This window comes from Miniopterus schreibersii (assembly GCF_964146895.1).
Source record: "Miniopterus schreibersii genome assembly, chromosome: X".
In the NCBI taxonomy this organism is placed as follows: domain Eukaryota; kingdom Metazoa; phylum Chordata; class Mammalia; order Chiroptera; family Miniopteridae; genus Miniopterus; species Miniopterus schreibersii.
This window is the reverse complement of record NC_138104.1, coordinates 43,482,684-43,497,870: the sequence shown is the minus strand read 5'-3', so window position 1 is coordinate 43,497,870 and position 15,187 is coordinate 43,482,684. Positions and strand designations below refer to the sequence as shown.

Here is a 15,187-nt window from a genome sequence, read left to right as displayed (position 1 = left end):
TCCTAATTCCAAAACCAGATAAGGACACGACAGAGAAAGGAAATTATAGGCCACTATCCCTGATGAACATAGATGCAAAAACCCTCAACACAATATTAGCAAACCATATCCAACAATACATTAAAAAGGTCATATACCATGATCAAGTGAGAGTTATTCTTGGGATGCAAGGTTGATATCTACAAATCAATAAATGTGATACATCACATAAACAAAATGAAGGATAAAAATCATATGATCGTATCAATAGATGCAGAAAAAGCATTTGATAAAATCTAGCACCATTGATGACAAAAGCTTTCAGCAAAGTGGGAATAGAGGGAACATACCTCAACATAGTAAAGGCCATTTATGGTAAACCCACAGTCAACATCATACTCAGTGAGGAAAAACTAAATGCATTTTCCTTAAGATCAGGAACAAGACAAGGTTGTCCACTTTCACCACTCTTATTCAACATAGTACTGGAAGTCCTAGCCACAGCAGTGAGACAAGAAGAAATATAAGGTGTCCAAATTGGAAAGGAGGAAGTAAAGCTGTCAATATTTGCAGATGACAGGATATTATACATAGAAAACCCTAAAAATTCCACCAAAAACTACTAGAACTGATATATGAATTCAGTAAAGTAGCAGGTACAAAATTAATATTCAGAAATTGGTTTCATTTTTATACACCAATAATGGATTATGAGAAAAAGAAGGTAAGAAAATTATCCCATTTACAACTGCATCACAAAACAACAACAACAAAAACTAGTAATAAATTAACCAAGGAGATAAAAGACCTGTACTTGGAAAATTATAAGATACTGAAGAAAGGAATTGAAGAAGATACAAATAAATGAAAGCATATACCGTGTTCATAGATAGGAAGACTTAACATCATTAAAATATCAGTGCTACCCAAAGCAATCTATAGATTCAAGGCCATTACTATCAAGTACCATTGGCGTGTTTCACAGAACTAGAACAAACAAACAAAAAATTTACATGGAGCCACAAAAGACCCAGCACAGCCTCAACAATCTTGAGAAAGAGGAAGAAAGTTGGAGTTATCACCATACCTGATATCAAGCTATAGTACAAGGACAAAACAGCATGGTACTGGCATAAAAACAGACGAAAAGCTCAGTGGAACAGAATAGAGTGCCCAGAAATAGACTGGCACCATACGTTGTCATTGCAATATTATTGACTATATTTTCTATGCTGTACTTTGCATCTCCCATGACTATTTTGTAGCTACTAATTTGTACTTCCTAATCCCTTCACTTCTTTCTCCCAGTTCCCCCAACCCCTGTCCGCTCTGGGAAACCATCAGTCCATTCCTTGTGTCTATGAGTCTATTTCAATTTTGTTTGTGTATTCTGTTCTTTTGATTCCACATATAAGTGAAATCATATAGTATTTGTCTCTCTGACTGAGTTATTTTACTGAACATAATAACCTCTATTTAAAAAGAGAAGCTATTAAGCCATATTATCAGATATGTCATCATCTTTTTTTCATTTTAACTTGTTCTATTGTTTCCCCAAAATATTTGCCAAAAATGTAGTAATAGGATTAGAGGCTATGCAAGAATGAAAATATTTAGCTTACTTATATTGATCACTTTGATGCTTTCTTTTATTGATAGTAAACAGTTTGAACTCTTAAATAGTATTAAGTTTATATTTAATCACAAAGTTAAAGTAGCTTTGCATTTTAAAAGAATTTCTAAAATTTATTGTTTGTCACCGTTTTGAAAGGCAAAAGGACTATTTTTGAAAACGTATGTATCAAATTTGAAAGTGAGGTAGGGAAAATCTAGACTTTGACCCATGCTTCCCAAACTTTATAGTGTCATTTTCTATTCTGTTTTCAGTACTTCTGGAATTCTTTAGGTGTAGTTAGAGGCTTCACAATTTCATGTTTCATATATGGTACTATTATGATGTACATAATAAGGGGGAACAGATCTTCAATTTAGATTATATTTCCATTTTTTAGGGACAAATTTTAAAATAAAAATTGGTAAGCATTTAATATTTGGTGAGAATAAATTGCTTAATATTTATGATAGAAAAAAAGTTTATTAATATGTTCATTGCACAATTTGTGCATAGTATTCATGTGAAACTAAATGATATTCTTAAAGATTGTATAACAGAGAATCAAAATTTTTAAGTATACTTAAAATGTAAGTAATATTCTCAAATAATGTTGCTTTACCTACGTATATGATTTTAAAGTAAAGCATATGTTGGCAAATCTAGAAGTTTACAGAATTTCTGGTTTGAAGATGTCTTCCATTGAATCAACAGAAATTAAGAGTATTTACTAAGATTTTATTTTTGTAATGATTTCTGAAAAGTCCTTTTTATAAAATCATTTAGGTGCTTTCTGTTTCCTTTTTTTCCCCAATTCTAAATTTCATATGTTAATTGGTTTTAGAAATACAGCTTTTTCAATTTGGGAATTGTTTATGTGAGCATATTTTATGAACACCATGTATTTTGTGTTCTACTTTTATGTTATTAAATTTAGTATTAAGGTTTAACTTAAAATGTTGAATGTGATGGAAGATTATTTCATTTTTTCTCAAACCATTTTAATGAAAGCTGTATTGTTATTTAATATGTTAGATACATTTATTGAAATCTGTGAATAGTTTTTTATATAATTGTGATCATGTAGTATATCTGATTTTGTACACCGTTTTGGTTTTTTTTTTTTAGATTATATTTCTGATTTTTATTTGTTCCATGAAATATACTACTTTTAATGATTGCATAATAGTTCATTAGGTGAATATAGTGGGTAGGCGGTTAACACATTATGTCTTGTTGCACTTATGCTTAACACCCACTAAATGTCCATGGTACTTTTTGACTGAAATAGTTTCATTTTTATATTTTGCAGTGGATGATGTTGGGGAAAAATTGGAGCATATGGGGAACACACCATTAAAAATCGGCAGTGATGGTTCACAAGAAGATGTTAAAGAAGATGGATTTGGTTCAGAAGTAATAAAAGTGTATATATTTAAAGCTGAGGCTGAAGATGATGTTGAAATAGGTACAAAACTAATGATAGTTTATTGTTGTGATAGTCAAGAATTAGAACTTATCTTTTTTGGAGACTATACTAAAATTGACTTAAAAGTACAGATTTTTTATAGGTTTCTTTGGGGATGGAATACAAAAAAAATTGTGTGTGAATATAAAGCAGGAATGCAGAATATATCATACTTAGATTCTTTCAAACATGAGTAGAAAGTTACAGTTGAAGTATTAAAATGAATGAGTGGAGAGGATTTAGTTTACAGTTGGAAATTATAATGAGTATTTAAGGGCAGGCTTGGATAGCCTGCTTGGATTTTAATCCTAGTTCTGCCATTTAGATGAGTGGCCTTTGGTGAGTTACTTAACCTCCTTCTGCCTCAGTTTTCTCATCCATAAAGTAACCATAATGATAGTAACTACCTCATAGTACTGTTGCAAAGATTAAATGGGTATATGCATGTAAAGGACTTATAGAATGCTTGTCATATAAGTGTGATGTATTAACATTTGTCAGTGACAACTGAACAATTAAACTAAATTATAAGAATTTTTTTGACACTTAGAAATTTATATTGGAATATTTTGGGAGAATATTTTTCTAAAGAAAAATATTTCTTCTATATTCTCCTTATTAATTTAAGAAATTATTCCATGATATTTCTCTATTTTGATATGTGTTTTAATTTTTAAGGTGGAACAGAAATTGTCACAGAGAGTGAGTACACCAATGGACATTCTGTAGCTGGAGTGCTTGACCAGAGCCGAATGCAACGGGAGAAGATGGTTTACATGGCAGTTAAAGATTCTTCTCAAGAAGAAGATGATATCAGTAAGAAAAAAGGGCACTGGATTGGCTTATTAGTAGCCATTATGTATTCTTTTAAAAAATAAACCATTCTCAGAGATACAAGCTCTATATAAGAACGGAGGTCACTAAAATAAGCTTGACCCTTTACTATAATTAATTTAAAAGAGAAGGGTCCTTTTAACCATTCATGCATACATGTATTGTTCAAATCAGCAAACATGAAATACTGTGTCCAGATAACCAAGGATACAGAGATCAGCAACATACTGTTGTCGACTTCAGTAGAGCCCACAAAGGTACAGGGAATTACTGGGAATCTACTTTCTGTATGTTAGTAGATATTTCATGTGTATATTATCTCATTTAATTCTTATGCTTCATCTCTGAAGTAGGTGATATTATCCCTGTTTTATACAGGAAAAAAATGCTCAGGGAAGTTCAGTATTTACCCAAGATCATTCCAATATTAAGTGAGGAAGTTAGGATTTGAACTTCTACCTATCCCACTCTACTGCCAGTGTTCTTTCCACATGGCAATTAGCACTGTCGGCCTCTCTCTGAGTTTAGCAGTGGAAATGCAAACTGTTAGCCTACTCTCCCTGAGGAATTAGTTGAGTAAGTATTTTTCCAAGTCAAACTGCCAGGATCTTTACTTATGATGCCGTTGATGGTCTCCAAGTAGCTGCTGCTTAAAGCTTCTCAGGGCTGAGTACCACAGAGTGATAAAAGATCCTCAGATTTCCTTTCCTGGCATTTCCTTGTGAAGACAGTTTGCTTTCTGCCTACTTTCTCCTCACTTCTTTAGGAATGCAGCCCTTCCCTAAGGTTTCTTCTTTTTGCCATGCTGAGACAAAAACTACTTTGTTTTGCCCTAGAAAGGCAAGAGCTTCTACTTACGTGCATTACCTTTACAGTACCCATCTTTACTTCTAGTGCATTTTGATCCCCACTCCTCAAATTTCCTTCCCTTAGAAGCCATGGGAAACTGAATTCCAATCCCAAACATGAATAATATACTGCACCTGAAAATATCAAAACAATTTATTCTAGAGGATTTGATTGGAGAGGTAGAGTTAAATGAAATAATTTCTATTTGGTCTCTAGATTCTTTTTTTATTTTTTCATCATTGGTAAGTAAAGGGGCACAGTAGAAGGTGGGAGACGGAGACTTATGTTACCTGATTCAAGAATCCCATGGGGATGTGTATAACTTAGACCAACGACTCTTTCTGGTTGATTGAAAGAATGGAAACTGAGAAGAGGAGGAGCACTTTTTCCCCATATTTTTTTTGCATCTTTCTTCTATAATGATTAGAAGATCCCATTTTGTGAATGAAAGGAAAAGCATAAATCCAAGGCAATTTTCTATTTAACAGGTTAAATTTAAATGGATTATTTCACCTGAAATGTATTAATTGACCCTCTTAGTCTAAATTTTTTACATCAGTGCTATGTATATATATATTTTTAGTACTATATTTTTAAAAATGAATCTCACGTGTTGCTTTTTTCCTTAGTAAAGTCTTAGAAAATCCTACCTCTTAAAGGGTGTCCACATACTCTTGAGCACGAGCATATATATATATACATATATACATATATATAATATATATGTATATATGTGATTTTAACTAAAATTTTTTCATTATTAGTACTTTTCACAATTTTTCATTGAATATACAGTACCACAATATATTTCAAGTGCACATATTTTATATAATCTAAAAGTTGCTTTTATAGAACTAGATTCTAAGAGGAGAAAAAGAATTTTAATAAATCAGTGTCTCCCAGCAGCACTAGCTTCCAAAATGCCTAATGTAGTTTTTAAATTAAGCAAATGGAAATCATGAAAGTCGAAAGATTTAAATTGTTTGGAATTTTTACCCATTTATTAAATATTTGGGGTTATAAACAAGCAATTATTTCTAAAATTTAGGTTGCGCTGAAATAGCAGATGAAGTTTACATGGAAGTCATTGTAGGGGAAGAGGAAGGAACTTCTCTCCCTGACACTCAGCTTGAGGACTCTGATGTTAATAAAACAATTGTCCCTGTTGTCTGGGCTGCGGCATATGGTAGGACACTGACATTTTTCACCTGATAAGTACATAACATATCTATTTGATCAGCTTTTAAGTCATTAAATATGCTGTGCTAATGCCCTTTATGAGTTGGCTAATATTATAAATGTTTTGCTGTGGACTGATTCATCTCTAGTTACTTACATGATTTTTCTACCACAGACGAACCTTGCTTAATGCATTGTGTTTTTCAGTAGGATTTATTTTAAATCCTACCTATATAAGTGATTGCCATAAAATTTTTATTTTTCTAAAATAGGGATATCCTTTGAAATTGATCCTCCCCTTTTTGGATATTCTTATTTTCGTGTATTAACATCACAAATAATAAGATTTTGAGGTTTTTAAAAGGACCAAAAATCCAGGTGTGCTCTTCTAGAAAATACATAATAAAAGGTAAATCTGTCAAGTTATTTTTTTCTTTTATTTTATCTCATTCCTACCTAATTTATAAAAAGGCCCAGATGTACTCTACTTTGAAAAATTTCGGTGTTCAAATGTATTAATTTATCTTAACTTGGTTTTTCTAAAGGTTCATTCATTCACTAGTCTTTCATTGAAAATCTTCAATTTTAAGGGTACTCTGCAGAAATATCTACCCAGTTTTTATTTAGAAAGTAAGGTTTTTCTGGACCTTAACAGTTCCAACGACGCTGACAGCAGGCTTTATTTTGAGTGTGTGAAATTATCTAATCTATAGGAGTGGAAGAACTCAACAACAAAATTTAATCCAAGGAACGGTGGTCAAAGTAAGATTTTGTAGATTAAGATGTGATCCACTAGTAATCATTATACTCAGCATATCAGTTTTTAATTAGTCTTTTTTTTAGGAGATGAAAGAAGAGTTTCAAGAAGGTATGATGATTGTCAAGTATCAGGTGAGAGAGCTTTATATGTGAGTCTTAAGTTAAATAGCCAATTTTGTATACTGCTTGGCAGATGAAGAGTTATTAGTTTGTATGTACAGATACATTTGTTGGACTCTTACTTGACTGATCATATCTAATTAGTTACATAGGAATTTGCCTCTTTTGGGGATTGATTAATCTATATACAGACATAATGTGTATTATTCTGTGAACGAAGTTAATTTAGATTTACCTGAAAATGCAATACCAGGAAATTTATCACATGGTTTATAAAAGGCTGCTATGGAAAAAAAAGAAATTATTTTGACAGAAGTGTAAACATTTTCCATGATATCAACTACTTGTTAATGTCTTCCTTGGGACAGAACTGTTTTCCAATTTTTTATTGCAGCCAGTAGATTTATGTAACTGTTACATAAAACCCATGTGTCAGCTTAATTGTCTGTTTTATTTTAATGTACTCTATATAGTGTTATGCCATGGTTAATGGTTTATTTTCTTAAACAAAGACACTTTTTCTTATGATAAAGTGTATGTCTGTTTTGTTTCTACCCTTAGGAGGTATTTGACTCTCTAAATTTAAATGTAGATTTCAGAGGACTTGATGAGAGGCAAAAATCACAGCATTTAAGCTAAAGAGTTTTGTAGGTCTACATTTTTAAACTAAATTGCATAACACAACAGATTTGTGAGGATTGAGATTTTATTAAGTGCTTTATTCTGTATACACTGATCACACTGAAATTGTGGTAAATTGCCTGCCACTTCTATCTTAAAATACATCTTAATGCTTTTAACATTAAGTAAACTATTTTAATGCATATACACAAGAGATCTGTTTGTTATGTGTTACACATGGTCATCATGACTATATAGGTTCACCAACACAGGTATTTTTTTCTAAATCTCTTTAATTTCATCAGCCTTCATTGGTGATAAATTGATCTGATACCAAGATTTTTTTTTGGTCATAACAGTTTTTTTTATATTACATTCACTTATCAGTTTATTCCTTTAGGATGAATAAATTGGAATATTTTAAAATTAATTTCATGTAATATTTAAAGTGTTTACATAAACTTGTGTGTGTGTATGTAAGAGTGTAAAATAGGATAGCATGGCTATACTTTGTGAAATTTACTTCCACAATGTTAAATTCAGTACCATAATGGCAACTTGATGCCACATCATCTCTAGTAATTCATCTAACAAAATCCAGAAACATATAAATATATATAGTTTAATTGTGTATCAATTTTTCAGGAAATACTTTGGACTCAACATTAGAAAACAGAAGTAGCACAACAGCACAGTACCTTCAAATTTGTGATAGCATTAATACGAATAAGGTACTTAAACAAAAAACCAAGAAGAGGAGAAGGGGAGAAACGAGGCAGTGGCAAACAGGTAAAATACTAACACTTTGCTTTATGAATATTATAATCATCTGAAAAGTGGAATCATTTTTTTGTAACTGAAGAAAATATCAGTTGTTTATAGTATAGCTCTAAACTCCCACATAGTTGTTTGTGTTTGATCTAAATAGTTGTGTTTTTAAAAATGTGTTTGGTACTTAATAAAACAATGCTTGTTTGCTCTTTACCCAAATGGTGTTTTTAAAGAGAATTTTCAGGTTGCTTTGACAATAAAGGGTGCTTGTTTCTAGTTTACAAAGTGCGTGTGATATAGTATTTTGGCAGATGAGTAATCTGTAGAGTGCTACTCATTACTTTTTAATGAGCTACTTTATCATAAATTGCTTTTAGTGTGCATTTTATCTTACAATACTTTATTCCACTAGTATAGTTCTCACATTGTGAATGTCAGCTAATTTTGGCACTTTTGTTGTAAAATCCTTTTGAACAGTCTGGCCAAATGTCACAACTTCCTTATTTTTTTTTAAATCTAGCTGTTATAATAGGCCCTGATGGACAGCCCTTGACAGTATACCCTTGCCATATTTGCACAAAAAAGTTTAAATCAAGGGGATTCTTGAAAAGACACATGAAGAATCATCCTGATCATTTGATGAGAAAAAAATATCAGTGTACAGATTGTGACTTTACAACTAACAAGAAAGTGAGTTTCCATAACCACTTAGAAAGCCATAAGCTTATAAACAAAGTTGACAAAACCCATGAATTTACAGAATATACACGAAGATACAGAGAGGCTAGTCCACTGAGTTCAAATAAACTTATACTAAGAGACAAGGAGCCGAAGATGCACAAGTGCAAATACTGTGACTATGAAACTGCAGAACAAGGACTATTAAACAGACATTTACTGGCCGTTCACAGCAAGAATTTTCCTCACGTTTGTGTTGAGTGTGGGAAGGGCTTTCGACATCCTTCTGAACTCAAAAAACATATGAGAACCCACACTGGTGAGAAGCCATATCAGTGTCAGTATTGTGTTTTCAGGTGTGCAGATCAATCAAATCTGAAAACTCACATTAAATCTAAGCATGGTAACAATTTGCCATATAAATGTGAGCATTGTCCCCAAGCATTTGGTGATGAGAGGGAGCTTCTACGCCATCTGGATTTGTTTCAAGGACATAAGACACACCAGTGTCCTCATTGTGACCATAAGAGCACCAACTCAAGTGACCTTAAGCGGCACATCATATCTGTCCACACTAAGGATTTCCCTCACAAATGTGAGGTCTGTGATAAAGGTTTCCATCGACCTTCTGAGCTCAAAAAGCATAGCGATATCCATAAAGGTAGAAAGATTCATCAGTGTAGGCACTGTGACTTTAAAACATCAGATCCATTTATTCTTAGTGGTCATATCCTTTCAGTTCATACTAAGGATCAGTCACTGAAGTGTAAAAGGTGCAAGAGAGGGTTCAGACAACAAAATGAGCTCAAAAAGCATATGAAGACCCACACTGGAAGGAAGATTTACCAATGTGAGTATTGTGAGTACAGTACTACAGATGCATCTGGCTTTAAACGACATGTGATATCAATACATACAAAAGACTATCCACACAGGTGTGAATTCTGCAAAAAAGGATTCCGCAGACCGTCAGAAAAAAATCAGCATATTATGAGGCACCACAAGGAGGCTCTTATGCAATAAGACACCAATATAAAGAAAGAAACTCTTTGGAAAATATGATATGCTACATGGCAGTAAAACTTCATAAACTGTTTCATCTGGTTACAAACTTGATATTAAATCATAACTTTACATTCTTTGTATTAAAAATATTTGAATTGATAGGGTATCTCATAGCCCTTTGAAAATTACTTAAATAATTTAAGAAGCACCATAGAATGGTTGTAGAAAAATTTATTAAGTGTCAAGTTAATAGGGTTATATGTATAAACTACAGAAGGGAAGAGCAAAGACAGTGACTTTATTTGGCTGATCATACTAGAGATATGATTCTGGAAAAAAATCATACATAATTTGGGAGTTTAGAAAGGCTTTGCTATGACAAGCAAGCTTCACTTTTATGCAATTTTAGAAATGGGGTGGGAAATAAAATGCAGTCATTCATCAGGCATTTAGTCATTGAGCCTTTTATATGGTACCTGGAAATTGAATTCCAGAAATCCAAAAGTTTATGTATTCATTAAAATAAATTTCACTGGAAAACAGGTTAGATGAATTCAATACTATTAAAAAGAATTTCAGAGCTGCTAAACTTTTATTATAAGACAGGATGTTTGAAATAATAGCATTCTGTGCTAAAGTCTTAAGGTGAAGTCTAAGGATTAAAGTTCCCTTTTTTCTGATGTTCGAGTTGATTGTTGTTCAGTATGGCATATATGACAAACATATATTTGAGTCAAACATGGCTTTTTAAAACGGATGCAACCAGTAGTGTTGCAAACAAAGTTAGCACTATATTTCTTAATGATCTAAAGATTAAATTGAGAGAACACAGTTTTCTTAAATATTATAATGTTTAGAAGGTTTTTTAGGACCGTCTTAGTAAGTATGATGGTTCTAGTCGTACTTGCTCTAATGTTTAAAGGTGCAATTTTATGCCATTATTGAAAATTTTGATTTTAAAAATCTATATACCATATAATCAACATACATTTTCAATATGAGGCAGTGTTTATGCAGTATTTAACAAAACACTGTGCTGCCAATAGAGTTCAGAAGTGGATATTCAGTTTACAGTGTATAAATTTAAAATATGCATCCCTTTAACAATGCTTTGTGTTAGCATGCTACAAATCAAAATGGCGCTTAATATAAAAAGCTGGTTTAGGGAAATTTAATGAAATCCTGTTCATAAATGTAATGCACATGATGTGTACTTTTAAGTTTTAGTTGCTTCATGTTTACACTCAGCTGTTTAACATTATTAAAATGTAATTTTACTTCATGCTATATTGTGGCTTTGTGTTTCAACTAATGTTCACCTTTCTGTTTTTGCACCAGATAAGAATCAGTTTCTTGAGAATAAATTTTTTATCTTTCTTAACTTCAGAATATTAAATTTGGAAAATCTAAAATTGTGTGTTATGTGGCTGTAAATTATGTACACGCTGTAAAATAAGATTGTCACTGTTACGTGGGATTATAATTTCTAAATGTTACTCATTGAAATGAGCATACAATAAAAAGCATTTATTGCACTTCAAGGTTGTACAAATTTATTTAAAGTTTTGTTGTAATGTTCATTCCCATTAAGAGACTTTTCACTTAAAGTTTCTCTTAGGCAATTTGGTCTGCAGTCTAACGTGTTGTAGAATTTTGTGCGTTTGCAACAATATGACTTAATAACTTAAACAATTATAATGACTATGACATGATTATTCCTCAAAAATATAAGTTTTTGCTAAAACCATGACAGAATACTATAAAAGTGCCCATGTTAAGATTTGATATTTAGTATTATAGAGAAAACTAAAAATTCTTAACCTGCTTAAGTAACACAATCTTGATAAATGAATCTAAAATAATGTTCCTAATAGAGCAATGTACATTTAAAAGGAAAACTATTAAGTCAAGTATTCGGGAAAGATTTCTGCAAATGAGCATAAAAATAATCTGCTATATTCAAACTAGTCACCATTCAGTAGAATTCATGTACCTAGATATATAGCACTATTGCTTAAGACTCTGTGAGTTTGGTTAATTATTCTTTAATGATGTCTAAAAAAAGAATATGTTAGTCATTACATGTTAGACCAGTGCTTTTTTAAACTTTAATATCTATAGAGTTTGCCTAGGCTAGGAATCTCATTAAAATGTATCAGAAAATACATATTCTGATTCAGCAAGTGTGGGATGGGGTTTTCAATTCTGCATTTCTAATAAGCTCCCAAGTGTTTCCATCATAAGAGTAATAAGGTGTTAGACAAAAACTCCTCAGTGTGTTTCTGGTACACTTTGGCAACTTTGTTTAAACAGATAGCTATGGGTGAGTCTACAGAGGTACTCTGTACTAGGGACATGGCATATGAGCTGCAAGAAAGACCAAGTCATGTGAAGATCCTGTGGAAGAGCATTCAAGGCAGAGAAACATGCAAATACAAATAACCTGAAATGGAACCAGCTTTGGCTGGATCATGGTGGGGGAGACTGATGAGAGATGAAACCTGTGAGAATTTGGAATGGGAAGCCATTGGAGGATTTTAAGAAAGGGAATATGTGATATGATTTATATTTTGAAGATCACTGTAGAAGCTGTGTTAAGAATGTATTGTAAAGGAGCTGAAGGAAATAGGGAGCCATGTAAAAAAGTTATTCCAGTTATTCATGGTTACAGTGGAGCTGGAGAAAAATAGGTGGGTTTTCTTTCTTTCACTTATAAATTGGATCTAGAAAACCTCATTCAAGATAGAACAAATGAAAACTTAGCTTATGTTACAAACAAAAATTGTCTTAAAAATACAAATTTTCCTGGCACAGACTTATGACAAAACAGATTTCACCTGAAAATGCAGGTCAAAATGCCATCATAAGGAAGAGAAATAATGCGGTAATTATTTTAAAAGCTTTTTCCCAGAACAGTTCAGGACCATTTTGTGGAAATGGATTTTTCTGACTTTCACTTCTAAGTGTCCTATACCATGGTGGAAAGGAAAGGATTGTTACTGTCAGTTATTCGGGTATGGCTCTCAAATTCAACTCATGCTTATACAGGACAACCACCAATTTGAAACTTGAATTGCCCTTAAAGATATGTATGATAGAGCCCTACTGGAGTGGCTCAGTCAGTTGAGTGTCATCCTGTGCACCGAAAGGCTGCCTATTCGATGGTTCGATTCCTAATCAGGGCACATACCTGGGTTATGGGTTCGATCCCTGATTCTCTCTCTCTTCGCCTCCTCTCTCTAAGCATGCCCTTAGGTGAGGATTGAGAATATATATATATATATATATATGTATGATAGACATGTTGTATAACTTTTATTGCAGAAAATTTTCAACCACATATAAAAATAGAAGAATATAATGAACCTCTATAGTATATAGCCACCACCCAGCTTCAACAATCATTTTCGTGGCCAGTTTTGTTTCACTTATATTCTTCCTTACTCCTCCATGCACTCACCTACCCAACTGATTTATTACGAAGCCCCTTAATCTCACTGTTTTAATTTGAAGTAAATCTCAGACATCTTTTAAAGAATTTTTGGAAGAATATATAGCAAAATTCTTAATCTTAACTATGCCTAGCTTACTTCCAGAAAAAGTGACTCAACTCACATAAAGTCAGAAGAACAAAAGAATCCTCTTGTTCAGATATTTGACTATTTCCCTTTGTTGTGAGAATTTAAAAAAAAAAAAAAGCTAATTAGACTTTGCATTGTATCCAATAAGGTGTTTTGGCTAATAAGTCTTCTTTTGGAGAAAATGCAGAACTAGATTAGTATTCTAGAATATCATTGGATTAGGGAATGTTTCCAACTTTGTTCAGTTCCACTCTGTTCCTCCAAAATAATTAGCTTGTAAATCTGATACTGGTTTAAGGAGGTCTCTTAGAATCTTGGATCCTAGATAAGAACTCGCTAGTGATAGTAGCAGTTTAGAGGCCCTGGAAAAGAAATTGTGACAATTGTAGGGTCAAAACTGTAGCACTAGATAATCCCAAATGAAAAACATTTTCACCTGCCTTGTTCCAGTTGTTAAGCCTTTCTCTTTGAACATTACCCAAATAACTATTTCAAAGAGAGCTCTGCTTCATTTTTAATTCTGTACCAATTGGCAATATTTAAACTATCCCATTTAGCCCATAATGTAAGTAACAGTCACCTACCATCTGACTCCAAAACCTTGTCATCCTAGTTCCAAATAACACCTGCGCATTATAACATGGTTGGCTCATTGGACTCCTTTAGGGAAATACCTCATAAAACCTATATATTCTTCCACTTTCAGAAATTGGTCTGACTTGTTATATCTTGGCACACATGAGTTAGGGGCGTTCAACACTGATTATGTTAGCAAAACAGATATTGAATCACAATATGATATTGCAAAAGCTATCCCTTAACATAAAGGAGCTCTGGAACATAAAATTTAATAACAAAAAATTATTTCAGTGTAATGGGATGGGAAACCAAAGACCCTGGACTTAGCATCTCATCTACAAGAGACCAATCCAAGAAGATTACCAAGACTGCCTGGCTATCAATTATTTCATATAACAATTCTAGTGTTCCTTTGTAGACTCAAAAGATGTATGTCTTATTTGACACAATAGTAAAGGTTTTATTAAAACAGATGCAATTATTTATTACTTTATTTAAAAAACATATTTACTATTTTATCCTAGGATGGGCATGAAATATTTTGTATTTTTTATTGGACAGAAAGTACTATAGAAATCCAATAAATTTAGTAATGGTGTGTGGTGGTAAGTCTTCTTACTTAGTCAAAAAAATGATGTCTACAAGTCATCTTTGTAGATTAAAATAACCAGAAAGAAGTGAGAATGGATTTTTGCTTAATCTAAATTTCAGGTAAGATGAAATTTTTTAAGCTTCATTTTGATCCCTTTGGACTGTTTGTGTTAAGGAAAAATATTAGTTAAATTACTATTCCAAGGATGGGAAGAATGCTTTATGGAATCATATTTACAATAAATGAGTTATGGAAATTAGACGACTAGGTTTGTAAGGCTAGTCTTTTAAAGCAGAAACCTGCAACAAACAGAGTTCTAACTATGTTGAATTGTTGTCACTAGTACATCACATCAGGCCTTTTTTTTTTTTTTTTTTTTTCCCAATTAGAGGGGGGGGGTTTAGCTCTAACATAAACTATTCACATAATAGTAACTTCCTGACAAAAATGTACAGCTAAGCTAAAAATCCATCCTGCATGTTTCTTACTAGGACTTCCGTAAAGATGATACAGATAATTCACATATTTTATTTAGATGCTTAAATAGATTGTTTTGCATT

General features: G+C 32.4%; 1 protein-coding gene across 5 annotated transcripts in view; it reads left to right on the top strand.

Moving 5' to 3' along the window:
• The window catches only part of ZNF711 (zinc finger protein 711), a 29,590-nt gene extending 18,175 nt beyond the window's left edge, over window positions 1-11,415 (top strand). For all 5 annotated transcript variants that reach the window (XM_081125844.1, XM_081125847.1, XM_081125846.1 and 2 more), the window contains 5 exons: window positions 2,904-3,059; window positions 3,738-3,875; window positions 6,765-6,812; window positions 8,067-8,210; window positions 8,713-11,415. In XM_081125844.1, coding sequence (XP_080981970.1) covers window positions 2,904-3,059; window positions 3,738-3,875; window positions 6,765-6,812; window positions 8,067-8,210; window positions 8,713-9,893 — 1,667 coding nt within the window. In that variant the 3' untranslated portion in view covers window positions 9,894-11,415. The remainder of the gene's footprint in view (window positions 1-2,903; window positions 3,060-3,737; window positions 3,876-6,764; window positions 6,813-8,066; window positions 8,211-8,712) is intronic.
• The last annotated feature ends 3,772 nt before the right edge of the window (window positions 11,416-15,187 follow it).